General features: G+C 38.9%; 1 protein-coding gene across 4 annotated transcripts in view; it reads right to left on the bottom strand.

Moving 5' to 3' along the window:
- ATL2 (atlastin GTPase 2) overlaps positions 1–20,450 on the bottom strand; it is a 56,159-nt gene extending 35,709 nt beyond the window's left edge. For 2 of the 4 annotated variants that reach the window (XM_072770489.1, XM_072770488.1), the window contains exon 1: positions 20,292–20,450. In XM_072770489.1, coding sequence (XP_072626590.1) covers positions 20,292–20,409 — 118 coding nt within the window. In that variant the 5' untranslated portion in view covers positions 20,410–20,450. Of the gene's footprint in view, positions 1–3,294; positions 3,416–7,696; positions 7,715–20,291 lie in introns of those variants that run through there. The other 2 variants (XM_072770490.1, XM_072770491.1) reach the window with 2 other exon arrangements.
- Positions 20,451–23,224: the final 2,774 nt, after the last annotated feature.

Raw genomic sequence — 23,224 nt, 5'->3', positions numbered from 1 at the left:
CTAGCTTTTCCTTGAACAGGCCAAACCTGTGTCCCCTGTGTCCCACCTTAAAATCTTTGTCCTGGGGCAGCCCCAGTTTAGCGCCGCCTGCAGCCCGGGGTATGATCCTGGAGATCTGGAATCAAGTCCCACATCAGGCTCCCTGCATGGTGCCTGCTTCTCCCTCTGCCTGTCTCTCTATCTCTCTCTCTCTCTCTCTCTCTGTGTCTCATGAATAAATAAATAAAATCTTAAAAAAAAAAAATCTTTGTCCTGCTTTCCCATCTGGAATGATCGGTCCCTAGAAACTCGTGTGGCTTAATTCTCCATCATCCAGGTCTCAGCTCAAATATTCTCTTAAGTGTAGCCTTCCTTGATCACTCAAGTCTAAATTAAAGACCCCTCCACATCACTTTAAAAAAAACAGGTTTCTTTCCCCACAGTCCTTTTCAGTATCTAAAATGACCCTTTTTTATGTGTTTACACGTGTATCTTATTATCTCTCCCTCCACAGAATATATGTACCTCAATCACCCTGATGACCACTCCATCTCCCAGCATCCAGAACAGTGCTTGGCACCTAACAGGTGCTTAATAAATATTTCTTGATTGAACGAAACTTACACATTTCATTCAGGAGTTTTATACCTGCCCCTATGTATTTTAAAAGCAAATTTGAGAATCACCTAGTTTGGGAAAATACTTCCAGCAACTCAAGAGTAGTGTACTTATCACAAAATTACAATTAAAAGTATTAAGTTCTATTAAGTAATACACTAATTATAAAGAATCCAAAATGATTAAAGGTTAAAATATCACAATGACCAAACTTGGATTGATTTTGTTAAAAAAATCAACAAATAGTCTTGTTCTTACAATAAAGAAAGCATTAGTTTTTGAAAAATAAAAACAAATCACTTGGCAGGAAATTTTTATTAACTTGAAATTTTACCTAGATTAGTTGACTATAGTTACCATGTAGCCAGTTTTCTTTGATTAACATGGATAAAGATAGGTACCTCAGATTTATAGGCAAGTGTCTAGATTCTGTCATCATTTCTAGTGTGTAGACTTCAAAGTGAAGTGCACAAACCATGTTTCAAAAGTATAATGGAGCACATTATAGTGACCTGGTTCACTTAAGTTTACGCCCTCATTATGATTTTTCTACCAAATTTGTACTAACTACAGATAAAGAACTCCATTCATCAAACACTGATATAAGCAACTGAAAAATAATGTACATTAGATTACTTGTAAACATTAACACATAGTGATTACATACAATTGGAAATCTTTTTAAATTTAGCATCACTCTAAAATTTTAAACTAAAGTTAAATGCGATGCAGAGAATAGTGATTTTATTTCCATTTTTCAATGCCGGAAAATGACTTAAGGTGACTTCAGATTTCCAATAAATTTTCCTGATTGACTGTTCCAAGTCAGTTCTTCCCCACTCCAATTCCCAAAATGATCTTTCAAGATAAAAGCTGAAATATACTTATAGAAAATCAATTGTTCCCCAAGTATTTCCCCATGCCTTAACACTAAGTATACTTAACCTATTTGCCACAAGGCCTACAAAAAGACACCTGCAGTAGTAAAAAAGATGAGTAATTGCCAGGGGTTGAGGGGAAAGGAGACAAGGATTTTTAGGGCAATAAGCTATTCTCTCTAATGCTATAAAGGTACACACACGGCATTACACATTTGTCAAAACCCAAAGAATATACAACCCTGTAAGTGAAGCCTACTGTAAACTGTGGGCTTTGAGTAATAATGATGAGTCAATGAAGATTCATCAACTCTAACAAATGTACCCACTTTGGTCTGGAGCAGGGAGGCTGTTGATGTGTGTGGGGCCTGGGGTATATGCATACTCTGTACTTTCCACTGAATTTTGCTATGATCCTAAAACTGCTCTAAAAAAAGAAACCTATAAAAAAAAAAATTTGTCTTTTTGATTGCTCTTTAAACATACTTTATCTTAAATCTGCCAAACTCATACATTCAGCATATATTCCAACAGCAAAATTTACACTTCAAAACTGACCTAGATCCGTCTGCATTCAAGCTTAATTATAAGCTAAGGCAATAAAAAGATACTACAAATCTGTATTACAATAAAATGTTACTAACATTAGATTATTTCAACCCCAAACTAAACTTGTAGAAAGAGAACCAAATAAAGAATAATTGACTTTTCAAAAGCAATGAAAGTATATTTTAAGTTATTATTCACATTCCAACTAAAAACTTAAAACAAGGATCCCTGGGTGGCGCAGCGGTTTAGCGCCTGCCTTTGGCCCAGGGCGCAATCCTGGAGACCCGGGATCGAGTCCCACATCGGGCTCCCGGTGCATGGAGCCTGCTTCTCCCTCTGCCTATGTCTCTGCCTCTCTCTCTCTCTCTCTCTCTGTGACTATCATAAGTAAATAAAAATTAAAAAAAAAAAAAAAACTTAAAACAATTCTTATGGAAAGTAGCCTGGATTCAGTCTACTTAGTCTATTTTCAAAAATTTGCAGTTTGACAAAAGCAATGTTTTTGTGTCTGGTATGTTTATACTCAACATTTATACTCTATAACCAAATGGAAACAGTATCCAATTACTTTATTATTAATTATTCTAATTATTTTAAGTTTATTCTAGCACATATTTTTAAAAGCCATAAAGAGGTTATACCATGGCAAAGCTATTTGTAGGAATCTTATAAAAAATAAGGATGCAAAGATGTACAGGTTTGCTGACCAGTGTTATTTACAGTAGTAAAAATTAATGTTGACTGTGGAACTCCATTGGAAATGGGCCCCATAGATCTCTTAACCATGTGGACATACTATGCAGCTTAAAAACACATCTACACATTTAAGAAATTAAGGACATTTAAGACATCAGTATTAAATATGTGGGAATAAGGCAGATCACAAATTATTATAACTCCTCTCCAGTTTTGTTTTGCTTTGCTTTTAAAAACACAGGTACACTTAGGGAGAAAAAAAAAATATATATACACACACACACACACACACACACACACACACATCACTTGGGACTTCCAGGCATTAGAATAACTACTGGCCCTCTGTTGCAAACTATAATACTAGACAAAATATATGAGGCATCTTTTTTCAAGGATGGACAATAGTCATAGGAGTCAAGCAGTAATCCTTGCATGGGAAACCAAAGCACAAGCAAAGATCTGAGTTGAGGACTGCTAAAGCAACTGGAACCATTACACAGGGCAGAGAGTAAAAGAAGCTGTGCAGAGGTGGAGCCAAGGTGCAAAGGCACATAATACTAGCAAAGCTTACCAGAAAGCTGCTACTACAGTGTTGAACAGGAACATAGACTCCAGAGATGAAACAGTATTGGGGCACTTTGGCATTCTGGACCAGCTATGGTAGAGATCTTATGAGCACTTCAGGCATTAAGCTAAGGCAGAGAGAGCAAAGGCATAATAATCTGACAGGTTGGCTATGGAAGAATAGATAAAACAAAATGGCCATTATGTTAATAATCACTCAAAAATCTGGGAGATGTATATACACAGGTTCCTTATATTGCTCTCTTCACTTCCATACATATTTGAAAATTTCCATAATAGAAAGTTTCTTTTAAAAAGTAGAGAAGCGGGATACCTGGGTGACTCAGTGGTTAAGCATCTGCTTTCGCTCGGGGTGTGGTCCTGGAGTCCCCGGATCAAGTCTCACATCCGGCTCCCTGTATGGGGCCTGCTTCTCCCTCTGCCTAGTGTCTGCCTCTCTCTCTCTATCTCTCTCTCTCTCATGAGTAAATAAAATCTTAAAAAAAAAAAAATGTCAAAAAGCTAGGGGCACCTAGGTAGCTCAGTTGCTTAAACGTCCAACTCTTGATTTCGACTCAGGTTATGATCTTAGAGTCATGAGACTGAGGCTGAGGCCGCACAGGAACTCTGCGCTCAGTGGGGAGTATGCCTGAGGATTCTCTCCTCTCCCTCTGCCCTCCCCAAACTCGTGAGCGCTCACACCTGCTCTCTCTCACTCAATGTCTCAAATAAATAAATCTTTAAAAAGAATAGCAAGGCTAAAGTTTTCATTAGGAGATGAAACAGATCCAAATACAAAAGACAGAGATACAGGTCAGTGCTATTAGAAGTGAGAGAGAAGTCTCAAAGATTGTATAATGCAGCTTTCTCAACCTTTCTTCTACTTCTACAGTCCTTTGGTGACTGGGAGAAACAAAGGAGTACCATGGAAAATTTAAAAAAAAAAAAAAAAAAAGGAAAAAAGAAAGTTTTCAAAATATACAAGGTCAAGCAATTGTAAAATTCTACATCTACACTACCATTCCCCCCAACCTACTTCCCCATGAAAACAGTTCATCTAAACACACATCAATCCTTCCCAAAATCTGAAAGCAAAATCCCTAAGAAACTCAGTATCAGTTGGCTAACTAAAAGTAGACACTCTATTACTAAGAAAAAGAAAAAAAAAAAAATGAGGCTTAAAATCAAATCTATTAAACACCCTAAAAAGAAAATTGTAGAACCAGATGGCTACACTGGTGAATTCTACCAAACATTTAAGGAAGAAATTATACCAATTCTACAAAGAATCTTACAGAAAAAAAGAAAAGAACATTTCCCAACTCATTTTATGAAGCCAATATTATTATTCTAACCAAATCAGACAAAAACATTACAAGAAAAAAACTACCAACAGTCCTCATGAACAAACATAAAAATCCTTAATAAAAATGTAGTATTTTTCAGTATATAGTATTCAGAATATACAAAAAAAATCTACAACTGTTCACTAAGAACAATTCCATTTTTTAAAGACTATTAATCTGAGAGAAAGAGAACATGCATGCACAAGGGGGGGGGGGGGGGGGGGCAAAGGGACAAGAAAACTTCCCGCTGAGCAGGGAGCCCAACATGAGGCTTGATCCCAGGGCCCTGAGATCATGGCCCAAGCATAAGTCAGACGCTTAACCAGCTGAGCCACCCAGGCACCCCTATAACAATTCCATCTTAAAATGGGCAAAAGATTTTATCTTCATATCACCAAAGAAGATATATGGTCATTAAGCACATGAAAATATACTCAACACCATTAGATGTTAGGGAAATTAAAAATAATACCACAATCAGATACATCTACATACTCTAATAACTAAAATTTACAAGACCAATGAAAGCGCTGGTAAAGAGCAAACGACACATATATTTCTGTTGAGAATACAAAATGATACAACCACTTTGAAAAACTTTTGGTAATATCTTTTAGAAAGTTAAACATATTTTAAATAATCTCTATGCCCAACATGGGACTTGAACTCACAACCCCAAGATCAAGAGTTGCACGCTCTACCAACTGAGCCAGACTGGAGCCCAAGTTAAACATATATTTACCATACAATCTATAATCACACTCTTAGGTACTTAAAAGAAATTAAAACATAACAACAAAAGACTGAAAATGAATATTCATAGCAGTTCTACTCATAATGGCCATAAACTGGAAACAACCCAATGTCCATTTACCGGAAAATGCATAAACCGTGTTAAATCTGTACAATGGACTATTACTTGGAAATGAATTACTAAAATACACAATGACACAGATAAATCTAAAAAGATATATACTAAATGAAAGGATATATGAAATTCTAGAAAAAGTAAAACTATAGTAACATAAAGCAGATAATTGGCCACCAAGAGCTGAAGGCAAGGGAAGAAATTGACTACTGCTACAAACTGTGTGTCCCTCAAATTCGTATGTTGAAGCCCTAATCCTCAATGTGATGGTATTTGGAGGTGGGGCCTGTGAGGGGCTAATATAAGGTCATGGGGGTAGAGCCCTCATGTATGGAATTAGAAAGGGACCTGAGAGAAATGATCTCTTCCTCCACCCTGTGAAGACAGATGCAGAAGCCATTTGCAAACTAGAAAGAGGACTAAAACCAAATCTGCTGGCACCTTGATCCTTTCCTAGTCTCCAAAACTGATAAATAAATGTGTGTGTAAGCCAACCAGTCTATGGTAATTTGTTATAGCAGCCCAAGCTAAGTCAATTCTAAAGGAGCACAAGGGAACTTTTTGAGATGATGGAAATGTTCTGTAACATGACTGGTGGTGGTGGTGGTGGTGGTGGTGGTGGTGGTGGTGGTGGTGGTGGTGGTGGTGGTAGCTACAAAACTAGCATTCATGAAAACTCATCAAACTATACTGAAAAATCAATGATTTTTATATAAATTATTTCAGTAAGGCAGATTTTGGAAAAATCAAATGCAACTTATTCCCCTTAGCACTTTTTTTTAATTCATTCAAGAGTGAGATCACAAGTAGGAGGGGAGGGGCAGAGGGAGAGGGAGAAGTAGACTTCCAGTTGAGCAGAGAGCCCCAGGCAGGGGCTCGACAGATGCTTAACCAACTGAGCTGTCCAGGTGCCCCCCAACTTTAGTACTTTCATTTATTAAATGAGAGGATAAAGCAATACAACAATTGATTAATCATTTTCCAGAACAAAAATGTCCCCTTCAAGGAGTATTACCCATGAAGGTTATACTCCAATGTCATGAAAAACTAGAGCTGTCAATCAATTCTGACACTACTCAAATTCAATATAAAATGCTTTCTCTTGACCTGAATTCAGGAACTGGAAAACATAATTTTGAGTGTTTCTAATGGTGACAAATGTACTTCTTTGTGAATGAATTCCTGTGAATCCACTACCACATCATGCCAAAATATTTTGGTTAGAAAATAAAAAGGTATTAGGAAGCTACTAATACTTATTTTCCTAAAGAACTCAAGACAGCTTTTTATATTGAGGAGGGAGGGCTTTTTTATTCCTATAAATTCCATAATCTGTTTAAGCATCAACAGATTATGCATATGCTTCCTAGCATACATATCTCAAGACATATGAGGACATTCAAGTTCTAGAATATATGCTTAAAAATTAGCCTCAATACTTAAAATTAAATCTAATATATCACTCACAGGGGCTTTAGAGATTCGGCAGCCAGATTCACTAATTTTACAGATAAGGAAAACACAGGACTAGATTTTTATTTGCAGGGAGAACTGGGCTAGGTCTTCTTAGTGTTTTTCCTCCACAGCAGTGCTTCTCAAACTTTTAGCATGCATATGAATCACTTGAGGATCTTGTTAAAATGCATATTCTGATTCAGTAAATCTGGAGTGGAGCCTGAAACTGCACATTTCTAACTCCAAAGTGATACAACACTAATGGAGTACCAAGGATCACCATATTTTACAGGTGTTTAGTATGTAAACTAATTTTATTTTGTAGTTTCTACTGATGTTAAGGTTTTTACAGGAGGAAGAAAGTTTTCAAGCTAAACTATAATCCTGCATTCTTCCTGAGACAGCTAATACTCTGATATAACTAATCACTCCAGGCTAGCCACTGAGGATTCTGGATAAGGTGAAAAAAGGCAGTGAACACAAGACACCCCTACTTTAAAAATATAAGTATAGAAAATGTTTTAGTATTTGACATGATATATATAGCCAGATTTGAAAATCATTGGACTGGAGTCATCATCAGCCACCTGGGTGAGCTTTTATAATAGTCCTGGACTTCCCTCCATTCGCCCTCCCCATCCCCCAAGACAGATGCAGCCCAGAATAAGAATGCTGACAGATACAAACTTGAACTTCCATCCTATAGTTTTTTTTGAAAAAGAGAAGCAGCTGTTACCTACCAGGTACTTCAAGAAAAGGTTTTATTTATTTGCTCCTGTAAGATAGTATTATTAAGAACTACAAGGTTACACTTCTTTCATAGAAAACATGAACCATAATGCAAATTGCAAAATAAAAACTTCAAAGATTCCAGAAGACCTATTAACACCATCAGATATCAGATACTTTCCCAAATTAGCTTTGCCACTTTTGTTAATCATTTTGCTAAAAATGCTCTTAAAGAGTTATCTAATGTAATTCATCTCCTTCCTTCATTACTGTCAAATCAGGAGATACACAAAAGTTGTTTTCTTAGAAGATTCATATATTATTTTCCACTTGAAAACTACTGTTTCCATAGTAACCAGCACTGATGTCATGGAATTTTTACTGTTCCCATTTAAAGAATACTGAGGCATAAAAATGTTTTTATGAATTTACCTTAATAGATTAAGAAAAATGTAAAATAGACTACAAATATATAAGCACAAAGTATTTTTCCCAAAGCTTATCACCAAATACTAAGTAGTTCTTAAAGCATACACTTAAATACAAGTGTAATTTGAGAGAAGAAAAAAATTTTCAACTAAAGTTAATTTAAACTAGATATTTTAAATGAGGATGCAGTTTATGAAGTCAATTTTGTTAGCTAGTTAAGAGATGCTAAAATAATGGCTCAGAGGACTACAACACAGAAATTCAGAAAAATTCTATATAGGTTCAAGTTCTATACAGTTTAAGTCCTTACTAAGGTTTTTCCCGATTGTCTTCTAAAGTTAAGTCTTGTGAAAAATCTCACCCAAGTCACCCAGGAGTCTTGCATCTGCCCTAAGTACTTTTTTTGGAAGGAGGAAGAGGGGAAGATGATATATTTTTGTTCTGTGGTCCCAGTTTTTAAAGAACTAAGAGTCCAAAATACTGAAAAATTTAATTTTTAGAAAAGTCATTTATATGCTAGAGGAATACTTACGCATACGCAAAGGAAGAGAAAAACAAGGTTCCTTGTTCACTGAAGTACTATTTGAAACGCCAAAAAAAAAAAAAAAAAAAAAAGACAATCCAAATATTCATGGATAAATAAACCATGAAATAGAAAATCAAAATTAATGAATAAGATATAAGTGTGTGTACATGGATAAAATTCAAAACCAATGCCAAATGAAAAAAACAAATCAAACCACAAGCTGCTTAAGCTGCTTACTTAAAATTTTTAAATACAGCACAATACTGTATATCATGCATTTTTAAAATGCATATACAGGGGCAACTGGGTGGCTCAGTTAAGCATCCAACTCGATCTCAGCTCAGGTCTTGATCTCAGGGTTTTGAGTTCAAGCCTCACATTAAGGGAGAGTGTTGGGCCTACTTCAAAACAAACAAACATATATTTTATAAGAGTATTAAAAAAAACAGGAAATATGAATACCAACTTCAAGATGAGCGTGTATCTGTGGAGGGAGGGAAGAAAAGAAAAAGATGTTGGGAGAACCCTTCAACTTGTACAGTGTTTGCTTCTCTTTAAAAATGATTCAAAACAATTAGGGCAAATAGTATGCATTAAATCCAACAATGGGCACTTGAACATCTGTAATATTTTTCTATCATTTTTATAAGTTTGAAATATGTTACAATTGTTTTTAATGAAGCATGTTAAGTTACTTCAAGAATTTACATCCACAGAAAAAGGAACTATTTGAGTGACTATGACTTTAAGACAGGCATCGTGACAGAAATCCTCTCAACAGCCCTGTAACTTAGCAATTATCCCCATTTCAGAGAGAAGAAATGTAGACAAAGTTTTTTAATAAGAAATTCTACAAAATTCTACAGCTAAAAAGAAATATATGCATCAAGTTTTCTATAGTAAGTCCATCCTGCTTCCTTTATACCAGACTTTTTACGTTACAGGGTAATTCTTATAAAAATCATTGCTCCCCCAGTGGTATAGCCATAGAAAAGAGACTCAAATCAGTCCTTATTTTTGAAAGGATGTTTATCACTTAAAACAGATCCCTGGTACCAGTTCATCTATTCTTATGAGTAAAAAAGACAAGTACAGATTATCTGTAGGCTTAAAGGGTTTGATCTTGTTTGGTTGGGAGAGGTGGACTAATAAACATCTAGTATTTGAGATTTCTAGATCCTTAAAGCTCTGGATTTAAACTGCAGTCTAGAAAAAAAATAGAGTAACGAAAATAATCAAAACTACAGATACACATAAGTTTTCCTTGAAAGGAAAAAAAAAAAAAAAACCCCACAACTTTGCGATTGCATGGTCATACCACCTGCAATTTAATTATACATGGATCTGAGTTATGCTGACAACATTTAATTAGCCAAAACCACACCATAAAACAATGAGTCCCATGTACACTAAAGTTTAAGAACCACCTGGGTGGCTTGTTTGGAATACAGACTCTTGGACCTCGCCTCCAGAGTTGATTCAGCTGATCAGGAATAGGATCCAGGAATCTACATGTGTAACAAGCACCCCACTAACCACCACCAAGGTCATTCTGATGCAGCGAGGTTAAAGGACTAGAAGTGGGAGCACGTAAATTTCTATTCCTTCAACAAACATTCACTGAACACCTACAACATGATTCTAAGAATTGCAAAATTCACTAGTGAACAAAATTAAAAAAAAAAAAAATCCTGCCCTTAGGAGTTTATTACATCCTAAAGATGAGGAAATAGAAAACAAGTAAACAAATATAGGACATTGACTAGTATTAAAACTTCAAAGAAAAATAGAGCAGATTAAAGGAAATGGAAACAGGGGCTTGCTACTTCATAAAAGAATAATCAGGCAACACTTCTCTAATAAGGAAACATTTGAGCAGAGAATTGAAAGAAGTGGATATCTGGGAAGAGAGGTGAAAACATTATTAACTTTTTCACTCTTCAAAATACTTTAATGTATGAAATAATTTTAGGTATACCTTCTACTACAGAAGAGGGAAAAACAGTGCCTATTCTGAGTTAATAACTACATAATTATCTCTTTAATCCCCAAAATCACTTTGTTGGGTAAGCTATGAGTTTCTGTATAAAGGAGGACAATGAGAATCAGATTAAGCAATTTGCAAGGACATATATTTCCTAAGTATTCAAATCTGGACACATACTCAGGTCCTTGTCAAATCCATCATCTTCCAACTATGCCAAATGAGCATGTTTGTTGAATAAACTTGCTGAATTCTTACATGCTCAAGATTTCTAAAAGGCTGAAAAAAGTTACCTTAACCACAATTTGTTTAGGGAAAAAAAAAAAAAAGGAAGAGGGGTTTCTCATCTTTTTTTTTTTTTTTTTTTTTTTTATTTATGATAGTCACACACACACAGAGAGAGAGAGAGAGAGAGAGAGAGGCAGAGACACAGGCAGAGGGAGAAGCAGGCTCCATGCACCGGGAGCCCGACGTGGAATTTGATTCCGGGTCTCCAGGATCGTGCCCTGGGCCAAAGGCAGGCGCCAAACCGCTGGGCCACCCAGGGATCCCCGGTTTCTCATCTTTATAACAAATCTTGACATATGATTATTTTTCCCTCTTTCCAAACATTTCCTTGTCAAAATTTAATCATTTATACAGTCAGCAAATCACTTATACCATCCTCCAACATTGGGGAAACAATCTTTTTATCTTCATAAGCTTTCTAGAAGAGCACTTTTAAAGTGCAGACTTTTAAGATATGAGATGCAATAAAATTATATTTCCAACTAGTAGTAATTAGAAAGCAAGGCATTATACTAGATACTAGAGAAATATAATTTGCTGATGATAATGGTTCTTACTCTCAAGGAGCCAACAAAAACAAGTAAAAAAGAACAGTATAAAGAAAGTGCTATGTTAGATTATTTAGCTAATGTTATCAATGAAGACATCCTGGAGAAGGCTGTACCTCTCTGAGGCCTGAAAATCTGATTAAGGCTAACCTTAAAAGTTTAGGCTATGAATACTGAGAGCCAAGGAAAGCATTATCCTGAAAGATAAGGAAAATTTTGAGGCAGAGGAGTGACAGGATCAAAGCTGAGCTGCAGAGATAAACCAAAAGTGATGAGTGAATAAGAAGTGTAATGAGAATCTAAAAACAGAGAAATCAGATATTAAGTAACTAGAAGAGCCTGAGTATAAGATGAGAAGCCCAAAGACAGAAGGTGATAGCAAAAAGGGAAAGCAATGCATGCAAAAGCTAGCCAGTTCAACATCCTTCTCTGAAGTAGGCAACAGATAACACTAAACTATTCCATATTTTTATAAGGAACATATCCTTTTCTTATAAGCCTTTATAAAACAGCAATGTACTACATTTCCATTCCCAACAGTAATTTTGGTACAGTTACTCTAAGGTTTTCTAACACAGAGATCGGGAATCCATCATAATCAGATTAGATTTCCTTGACTCAGGCAAAACATTGGATCATTCTCTTTTTGGCCCCAAAATTAACTTAGTAGTAAGTTAAAAAATATTAAATCCATTAAAAAGCTACTGAAATTTGGGATAACCAATTAGCAAAGGAGTTGTTAAAATACACACACACACACACACACACACACAGAGGGTTAAATTTAGAATAAGGTTTTTATGACAAATCTCAAATAGGTATCTACCAAGACTCCAGAAATAAGATGCTACATTCCATTTTGCCACAACTCTCTACCTCGGATGACTCATTATAGCAGCACTTTATTTTTTTTTTTTTAATTTTATTTATCTGAGAGAGAACGTGTATGCAGGGAGAGGGACAAGCAAACTCTCCACTGAGCAGAAAGCCTGATGCTGGGCTCGATCCCAGGACCCTGTGATCATGATGTGAGCTGAAGTCAGATGCCTAACCAACTGAGCCACCCAAATACCTCTATAGCAGCACTGGAAAAAAAAAAAAAAAAGTATACTCTCCCAAACTCAGCTCAAAATAGGCAAAATTCCTACTAAGAAAACAGCTGTAAAAATAGTGCAAAACAGACAAACATCCTTCCAAGTAGATAGATAAATGTGATTTTTTGAAAAAACAAAAGGGATAAGAAAGTCAGAGGTTCTCACTATACTCTCCTTTTACCCTTTCTCTAGTTTGGCAACTTTTTTAGAGTACATGTCAGGATTCTTTATGGTAGATAAATGTACATGCTCAAAAACAGGTGTACGGGAACACATCTTCACAGTTTTTAAGAAGTCACATTTGGGGCTATTCAGTTTTTCTAGGAATCATCCAGTTATTTAAATCAATTCTTTGCCCAACTTGACTACAAAAACTGCCCATATTCTCTTTTTATTACACATGCTCTAACACCATTTGATCCTCTAGTTACCTTTACCTAATTGCTTTTACATACTTTTTAAACATCCCTTCTGGAAAAATTCTTAGGAAAGACAAGGGCTTAAACTATTTTGTAAAAAACCTTACCAAATACTGCCTTTTTATCTTCAAAGAAGGGATATATCCTACACTCTGCTTCCTAAAACCCACTCATTCTTCAAGGCCTGATAAAGCCCACCCTCCTCCACGAAGTCTTCCTCAGTAACACCAGCACACAGTAATTCTTACCTGTGAAATTATAAACTTAAGGATAAACTTTACTCACAAATACGCATAAGGTCTATCTGATCTCCCAACTACATGAAAGCTTAGACAAGGGATCTGTTCTACACTTTTCTACACAGGTACTCATTACAAGCAACCAAAGAGCCCTTTCGTAAGGTAGGTGCTCAATATGTCAACAGATAACATCAAGAGGAAAAAAAGCTAGTTGTCTAAAAATGGTCTTCTATCGGCCTGTCCTCCTCTACCTCTTTACTCCCAAAGAAAACTAACTTCTTTACCCTGAAGGGGTGGTAACTTTCTTTGTACACTGAATACATGCCAAGTGTTTTTAAGACATTATCTTTTATAAACTACCAAAGTATGTTTTTTTAGTTAAGGAAACGAATCTACCATGCTACTGGGCACCAAAGCAGAAGCCCATACTCTGCCATTAAGAGAGTCAGGAATAAACAATGTATCAGGAAGAATTCAAAACAGTTCAAAAAATAAAAATAAAAATAAAACCCTTCTGGTAGCATACCTAAAAAATTCAGAAGAGATTAGCACCAAGAAGTTGAAAAGTTGACAATTTATTTAAGAAAAACACTCATATGGAACCATTTAGATATTTTTTCAAAAACACAATATTCCTCCCCAAATCCCACGAAATTAAAAAGCAAATATAAACACTGAGAGATGGTCCAAGAATATGAAAATGCAATAAAAAGAATTCAAATTCAGTTACCGTATTAAAATTTAAGAATTAACTGTAATTGAAGAAATACAAATGCAACAATAAGATCTTTTTTACCTATTATGTGTTAGCATTTGTTTTTAAATAATACCCACTTGTGAACAAAAGTATTTGCAAACAAGTACAAAAAAACCTAACCCAAATGAACACAGAATAAATCAGAACAAACTTTCTGAATGGATTTGCTGATGTGTCTTCAATCTTGAAAGGTATAGTAAGTAGTTTGATCCAGAAATCTACTTTTAAAACCTTATCCTAAAGGTCAAGATTTATCTACAAATATGGTTAGCCATCATTATGCACAAAAAATAACCTCATATCCAGGAGGATTAGTTTAGTACTACTATGCCATTTTAAAAATCATGTCATAGAGATTATTTGATCACACCGGGAAATACAGTATGAAATGAAAAAGTAAATTACAAAATCACAAAAGATCCCAATTTAGAAAAAATTAAATTATACATTAAAAAAGGATATACACTAAAAGATGTATACTAGAATGCTAACAGTGCTTACCACTAGGTGGTATGATTTTTACTTTTTTCTTTTTTATGTGTATTTTCCCAAGTGTCTACAAAGATTTACTGCTTTTGAAATTTAAAAAAAAAATGAAACTTTTACAAGGTATAAAATTACCCATGTTAGATTAAAAGCCATGATCACAAGATCTGATCAATCACAAGATTAGCTATAATTTAAAGGCAGTAGATACCTTTTTTTTTTTAAGATTGTATTTATTTATTAATGAGACAGAGAAAGAGAGAAAGAGAGAGACCCAGAGGCAGAAGTAGGATCCCCAGGAGCAGGGAGCCCGATGTAGGGCTTGATCCTAGGACTCCAGGATCAGAACCTGAACTGAAGGCAGACACCCAACCAACTGAGGCACCCAGCCACCCCTAAAGGCAGTAAATTTCTATCTTAGTATCTAATTGTAAGACTTTTGGCATGAAAAAAAAAAAAAAAGACTTTTGGCATCAACAATCTTGTTCAACCTTTCTGAGAACTTCTAGCCTACACTACAGAATCTGAGAAACCATACCCAAGGCAACTGCCATTCTCCTGCAATAAAAAGCCTCTCAACTCTAAAACCCTCCACAGATCATATTGTCATATCTATTTTAAAATTAAAGTGCTGATGAAAAGAGCGATTTCTGGAAATGTGATTAATAACTATGTTCCAAAAAAACCTAAGAACAAGAGTGAGTTTGTGTCAAAGTTTCCCTACCATTTACCTCAAAAATCAGCTATCCTCATTCTGATAAGAGCAAACGTAATCTAACTTTTAATATCTCATAAACCCATTCATTCAAATATGGAATGAGAAGTTCATTTAGCATGCCCATTTCACCCCCCTTTTAAAAAAAGTTAGAGAAGGCCTTAAAAGTTTCTAAAGTGCCTTCACAGATTATCTATTTAATAATCCAAAAAGAAAAAAAAAAAAGACCTGTAAATTTGCTAAGGCAGATATTACCTACCAGGAAGGAAAAAATGCTATTACAAAGCTAGTATTAAAATCCAAGCCTCGGGATGCCTGGGTGGGTGACTCAGTGGTTGAGCATCTGCTTTCAGCTCAGGGTGTGAACCTGGGGTCCTGGGATAGTCCCCCATGGGCTCCCCGTGGGGAGCCTGCTTCTCCTTCTGCCTAGGTCTCTGTCTCTCTGTGTCTCTCATGAATAAATAAATAAACTCTTTAAAAAAATAAAAAAATAGAATAAGATAAAATCCAAGCCTCCATTCTAAATCCATTCAGGAGATCATAAGAAGTTTATAGAATTCAAAAGTTAAGTCTTTAGTTAAAATATGTCCTAATCACTATCCATGACTCTAAATGTGGACTTCCAAGTCAATCATTCTTTAGGCATTTTTGTCCAAAACAGACCCGAATTAAATTCTGCACATTTACTATCTAAAAAGTAAATGCACTCTCCTTGAAAACTGCCATGACCTTAACTAAGTTACTTCATATTGAATCCTATTCAGAAGACTATTTTGCCATATGACTGATTCTCTAAAGTGCAAGTTTATTAAACTGAAGATAGCAGAGAAGTATAAATATATATTTTATCTTATAAAAACAAAGTTTTTATCTTAGAAGAACAAATGTTTTTCAAGTCACCTATTTTGAAACTTAACTTTTAGTCCAAAATAACTACATTATACTAATAGCTACCATCAACAGAATGTCTGCCACTGGGTTGAGCACTTTTATCACATTTAATACCTGCAATATCCCTAATCATGAACACATTATCAGCATTTTACAGATAAAAAATTCACCTACCACCTTTGCCCAAACTAAACCTTTGTCCAAACTGCAGGAAAAAAAATTAGAAGAGACTGATTGCAAATATATACATGTATATACAATAGAGTAAGTAATCAAATTGGTGCATTCCTACATAAACATTACAGTCTCCTACACATAAACAGCTTTACCATTACAAAACACCTGTACCTATCATCTCATTTGTTTCCCACAACAGCCCTCCTTTGGGATTATTATCACTGCAGTGTGTAAGGGGCTTCAAGGCTGAGTTTAAGTGAAGTTACTCAGCTTCTGATTCCTTATTCTTTCCCATTGCACTACCTTCCTTCTCTATACTTAAAAAAACACTGCCTCCACAGAGTATCATGCAATAAAAAAAGGAAATGTACTATAGATCCTTGATACGCATCTTTCATAAATTACATAGTTCACCAATAAGTTATTAGTTACTGGTTATTTTGACACTAGTCACAGAAATATAATTTGTATGAATAATTTCATTAAGCTGGTACATTACCAAGGAATCCCCTAAATCCTGTCCATAAAACCAACTATCTGCAGCCACCCGTCCCATGGTAGATAGTGAAGGTGGGTACTTAAATACACATTTTACAAAAATCTACCTAAGATTAGCATATATGTTACACCTAAACACACAGAGATACGGTTACCAATAACCTGAAAAAATCATTTGTAAAACAGTTATCTTGGCTTTGCAATTCTGAACACTTCCTACTTCTCAATGTCCTTAACAAACAAAATTGTTCTATTTCATGAATTCTACTTCTTTCTACAACATCTACCTTTTCCCTTCCTACTTCAAAATTTCCCACTCCACTTAGTGACTTGATCTATCTTTACTTATCTATTAACTGCTCCAACTACTCATTAGTATGATTTCAGATGTCATTCATTCAACAGTTTTACTGAGACATTTCTAATTACGTATGCAATAATTTTCAATGAAAAAGGGCCCCTACTCTCCTCCAAGTCCACAGCAGTAAGAGTGCCTCTGAGTAGTTTCTGTGACTGTAGACAAGTTAAAATCACTCCCTCTAATGGGATTCCCTCAAAGGAAGATTTTTAAGGGAGAAATAAAAAAAAAAGCAAAATGTTTAAAGCGCTTTATAAAATATCAAGGATTATTCTATTGCCATCATATTTTCAGACTGGTGGGAGGTTTTTGGCAATTCTTTTTCAAAGCAATAGAGAAAGCACTCAACCATTCTTATAGGAGGGATGGTGAGGAACGGTAAAGGATAGGAAGAAACTTATATGAGTAATGAATTCTTTGGGGATCAAGCTCAGTGACTCAATATTCACATCCATTTTCCTTAAGTTAAATAATGCCCAAGAAAGTAACACACTTGGATTTTAAAACTATAAAACAGTAATACAATCAGAATAGCACTACACTAAAAAAAAAAAAAAAAAAAAAAGCTATTTCCCTACAGCCACTCCACCCAGAAAAAACTCCTATAAAGCAGTAAATCACCAGTACAAAAAAAGTTTAACTTCCATTTCCATTCCTTAAATTTCTTTTGTCTCTTAATGTTGAGAGCCCTATTTGAACATAAACAAATTTTTAATATGCTTCTTGTTAAAAGTCTCCCAACTATAAAAATATTCCTTGAACTACAGCATGGAATGAGGTGACAGTCTTCTGTACTCTTTAACAACTGCTTAATATCAGACAGGTGGAAAAAGCATAATTTTGGAAATGGTCTAATAATTTCAAGAAAGTTGCTTTCATCTGTGAATACTTTAAAACTTTGTCCTAAAGTTAAAAAGAGTGGCAAAGTAAAATTGAATCCCAAAATAGGTGTACCCATTAAGGCCAGAATCTCATTTTAACTCACAGTTTATTTTCCCTATAATAAATACCTCTTTACTGTATATAAGACATCTCCTTCTTCCCCAAATAATTTCCAAGATATTTAATCACATGAACAGAACCTGTCATCTGTTAAGTCATTAAAATACAAGAGTACATAAATGTTTACAAAGATCCTGCATTCCTAAAGAGAGTATGCATTTCTCTTCCTAAAACTAAACTACTAGAGCGTAGAGCGGCACCTGAGTCACCCCTGAACTCAATTCTTCAAGTTTACTTATCCAGAAAGCAGAGGGAGACAAAGAGTTTCTTCTACAGTCAAAAACAGCTGAGTCCCTACTCATTCACAGCCTGTTTGCTCTCGCTTTAAACACAAATCTTAAGTTTTATTTGGATTTTTATGTCATACAGTGACTACAGAGCAAATCAGCAGGTTTTAGCCATTTGATAGGTATGGTTATCAAGCGAAGGGCTACCTCCAAGAGCAGGGAAAACCTGTAAGCAGACAGCATGTTTAATAAATGGTGAGCCCTATTTATCAACTCTTAAGAAGCACATTTCTTCTCGATGGACCATAAAATAAAAACGATGTTCATAATCATGACTAAGTCACAAAGTTATGCTTCTCTTAATAAGGCAAGTACACAAAACACTCTGAAACTACATCTAAAACGGTTATCTTAAAAATACATACGAGTAAGTGCAAGAGCGTATACACACATCACACACACGCCCCTGGGGTCCAAGAGATCTAAATCAATCAATCAGCATTCCCAAACTAATTACTTGAGAATTCTAACCAGAAGGGGGGCACTAAGGCAAAACAAAACCTCTCTTTGGTTGTGTTTTTTCTTTTCTACAGGTACACAGTTCTGTCAAGTGCTTTTGTTGGCAGGCAATAATGAAATGCGCTTTATTTCCTGCTCTTTTCCCTGTATCAAAACTCGACAGTTTGTCACCACCTCGGACGTATGTTCAACACATTCAAAGGTCACTATAAAATGATGAAATCTGTTTCACATAAACTTTCCTGCTGAAGCTGGCCTTCGTGGATAACATCTTATCAAAATGCTTTACATTTCATCTCACGAAACCTTTATCAGGTTGGAGAAAAGCGGAATCTCAAGAACGCCAAGTCCACATTCGGAGTAGTTTATAAACTCAACGCGTGCCACGGACGCACTCAACTAACCGTACGCTTTTTACTGTTGATAAACCTCTGAAAAAAAAAAACTTTGCGCCTTAAGTACTACCAAGATTCTCCATCAGGACCTCACGCGTTCAAGTCACACCGCAGCGAAAAGCTCAAAGGCCGAACGTCCTAAAAATAGGGGTGTTGTGAGCGGGACCCACGACGGCCCGCGGCCACAGCGAACGCGCCGTGGAGGGGGCAGCGGCGCTCCTCGTACACGTACGAAGCAGCTCACACTCAGCCAAAGCCGGGAGCGACGGGTCAGGTGACTCACACCACACGCACCACAGTCTCCCCGGGCCCTACTACGCCGCCTGGGCGACTCGTGCCCGGCTCACAACCCTAGTTTAGCAACTCCCCGGACTCGCACCCTCGCCCCGCGCAACCCGCGAGAACAGGCTCCGGGGCCGAGGCGTCCGAGCAGGCGGGCCCCGGGGCGCAGCCCTGGCCTGCGGACTGCGGTTCCCTCCTGGAAGGGTGTCTGGAGAGCTCCCCGACCTGGCGGCGAGGGGTCGGCGCCCGCCGCGCGCCCCGCGCCCTCCTCCTCCGCGGGGCCCAGAACGCCCCGGCCGTCTCCTCCGTCTCCCAGAGAAAGGCAGAGGGCAGACGGCGCCCGCCGGGAGACACATGGCCCTGCCGCGCCCGCAGCTCTCCAGCACCCGGCCGCGGCGCCACCGACCTCCGAGCGCCCCGGGTCTGCGGCCCCAGCTCAAGGCCGCCCCCTCAGGTCGGGGCGGACGCGGCGGCAGCCACGCGGCGGGCGGGCGGGCGGGCAGGGGGCCGGGCCGGGCGCAGACGCGCGCGCCGCCAGTTCACCCGACAGCTGCGGGAGCCGCGGCCCCAGGGCCGCCCTCTCAGGCCGCGCGCCGCCACAGCTCGGGGCGCGGCGGGGGCTAGGCCCGGCGGCCGTCAGACGCGGCGGCGGGAGGAGCGCTGAACCAGCCACGGACGACGACCCCGCCGCCTGCGGCCGCTGCCCGCGGGTCCGAGCGGCCCGCGCCCTCTCCGCACCGAGGCCCTGCGCCTCCGCCCCGCCGGCGCTTACCTAGGAAGGTCGTGGACGAGACGTGGTTAACCCCGGTACTCGGGTCGCTGGTCCGGCGCCGGCGCCGCAACCCCTGGTGCGGCTGCTGCCTCCGCGCTGCCTCGTCCCCCTCCGCCATCTTGTACCGATTTAAAATTAACTCCCCACTGACGTCAAACGCCGCCGCCGCTTTATCAACCTCCCGGGAGCCGGCGGGGCGCCCGCGGGTCCTAGCGCCGCCAGCAGCCAGCGCCTCCGTGTCCTCCCCACGCCCTCTCGCGTCCCGCCCACCGGCGCCCTCGCTCCGCCTCCGCCCTGCCAGCCTCCCCGCCCGCCCGCCGGTCGCTGGGTTTTCCTGGCCTCCCACTTCTGGAAGGGATTGGGCGGCGCCGTGACCGCGATCGCCTCGCCTCGCCTCGCCCCGCACAGCTCCGAGCTCAGTACCACACCCCCTTAGCGCCGCGCTGGTCTGTGTGAACGCAGAAGGGATCTCCAGAGAACCAGGTCCCTCCTTCCCAGTTCAGTAACCCAATTCTTCTTGCGGCTCTTCTTGATTATCGTTAACTCGCGCTCTGCACGTGAGGTTGCTTTCGCGAACGCCTTCCTTTCTCTGTTTTATCCCCCACCTTCTCCTCCACGGCTGTTCTCACTGTCCCCCCTCCCAGGCTATTGCCCTGCCCTGCTTCTCCTCTTGATCTGTGCTCGCCCAAGTCCCTAATGTTGCTTCCCCTCTGAGACCATCCTATGGTTTATTTGCATTAGTTCCTATCTGCTCATGAGACCCTCCCCCATCCTCTTGACTGTGCATAACCTTTCCTGCCCCTAGTACCTGCAGGGACAAGCCAGAAAGCACTGTCATCAGAAAATGAATTGTAGGAGGTCTTTTACTAACTATGATGAACCTTCTTGTGAGAATCCAGTGATATCCTGTAGAAAGTTCAGGTCACCTTTTAAAATAAATACCAACTAAATCAATAAACACAGACAGACAGACAGACCAGCCTCTGGAAGCTTCTGTGAAACACAGTCTCTTTTCTTTTGGATTTTTACCACATCACCAATGCATTCAAAACTCTTTTTCTTTGGTCAAGACAGGTGTCCAGGTGTCCAAATTGCTGTCTTGTCCAGGTCTTCTCACAAGTCTAAAAATCACAGCCTTTCATCTTGCATGATCTCTAGAAAAGCATTGGTGTCCTAGGAGCTTGCACAGTGCCATCCTAGCAGGGTTTTCATTGGGCTATTTGTTTATTCATCTGTTTTCTGTCTTTATAGAAAGGGAGCTGGACCTCCTCCTGGGCTTCCTAACTCCCTGAATCCTGGTTCAGTGCCCCTAAGATCCCAGCCATAAGCCTGGTTTAATGACGGATTTCCTTTCATAATCTCCCCATGCAGCAACTATTTAATGTTGCCCACGATCTGTTTTATGCAAGAAATGGTCTTGGGCATGAGAGAAGATACAAAGATGAGTATTTTTGCAGACAAAAAATAAACTTTAGTTAGAATTAGCAGTTACCTTAGTATTGAGCGCCTCCCATCATGGACCCCCAAGGATTCACAGCTCTACTCCTCCTAGTCTATTGGCCTAACTGCTTTCCTTTCCACTATTAGACACTAAGTATATCCTGGACTGCTACTACAGTGCCCTGCACAGGTCCCCACAACTCCTGACTTTAAGGAGCGTGGAGAAGCCAAATGGAAATACAGTCAAGAGATTGAGCATTGTCCCACAGTCACCTCAAATCTGCGTGTGTTGAAAAGTCCTTGGGGCGCCTGGGTGGCTCAGCAGTTGAGTGTCTGCCTTCAGCTCAGGGCCTGATCCTGGGGGCCAGGATGGAGTCCAGCATCGGGCTCCTTGCATGAAGCCTGCTTCTCCCTCTCCCTATGTCTCTGCCTGTCTCTCTCTCTCTCTCTCTCTCTCTCTCTCTCTCTCTGTCTCTCATGATTAAATAAATAAAATCTTAAAAAAAGAAAAGTCCTTTCTTCGTTTTCACCAGTCAGCTATCCCTCTTGTTTCTCATCACAGTGAAACCTCAGTGTTACTTCAGATTTCTCCCTCCTCGCGCTTCCCCTCTCCACCAAGCAAGTATACGAGTCAGTTCTGACTTCTGAATCTCTGTCCAGCTCACCTCCAATCCATCCACTCAGCCTTCCTCTTGATTCAGCACCATCATTTCCCACTGCACTGAGGTAATGTCACTGTGGGCCCTTCTATGGGTCCTCCACCCAGCCACTGGCTTGAGTTTTCTTAGATGCAGATCTGTTGATGTGATTTTTCTGCTCAGGATAAAGTCCAAACTCTTCAGAATAGTTGACAAGGCCTTTCATGATTTGGACCCTACCTATGTATTGAGCTTCATTTTTCACTACTCTGTCACTTATTCTTCATTTTTTTTTAATTTAACAAATGAATTTTGACACTGTTGTATGTGCTAAACCACAAATAATGAACAAGACAGTCAAAATTGGTTTACCTAGTTGTTTTGTTTTGTTTCTTTCTACAGCCCACACAGACCGCTCCAACACAAGAAAGTGAGTTTCAGGGGCTCAAGGATCTAAATTATTCATGGGCACCTGGGTGATTCAGTGGTAGAGCATGTTAATCTTGATCTTGGGGTCTTGAGTTCAAGCCCCATGTTGAGTGTGGAGATTACTTTTTAAAAACTGTGGTTCTGGGCAGCCCCGGTGGCCCAGCAGCTGGGCGCTGCCTTTGGCCCCGGGGTGTGATCCTGGAGACCCAGGGGCGAGTCCCGCATCAGGCTCCCTGCATGGAGCCTGCTTCTCCCTCTGCCTGTGTCTCTGCCTCTCTCTCACTCTCTCTCTCTCTCTCTCTCTCGCTCTGTGTATCTCATGAATAAATAAAATCTTTAAAAAATATATTTTAAAAAAAATATATATATATACACTGTGAATTCCTGGAGGACAGAAACCAGAGCTTATCCACAGCAGGTACTTTG

This window comes from Canis lupus, chromosome 12 (assembly GCF_048164855.1).
Source record: "Canis lupus baileyi chromosome 12, mCanLup2.hap1, whole genome shotgun sequence".
Lineage (NCBI taxonomy): Eukaryota > Metazoa > Chordata > Mammalia > Carnivora > Canidae > Canis > Canis lupus.
This window is presented reverse-complemented; position numbering and strand designations above follow the sequence as displayed.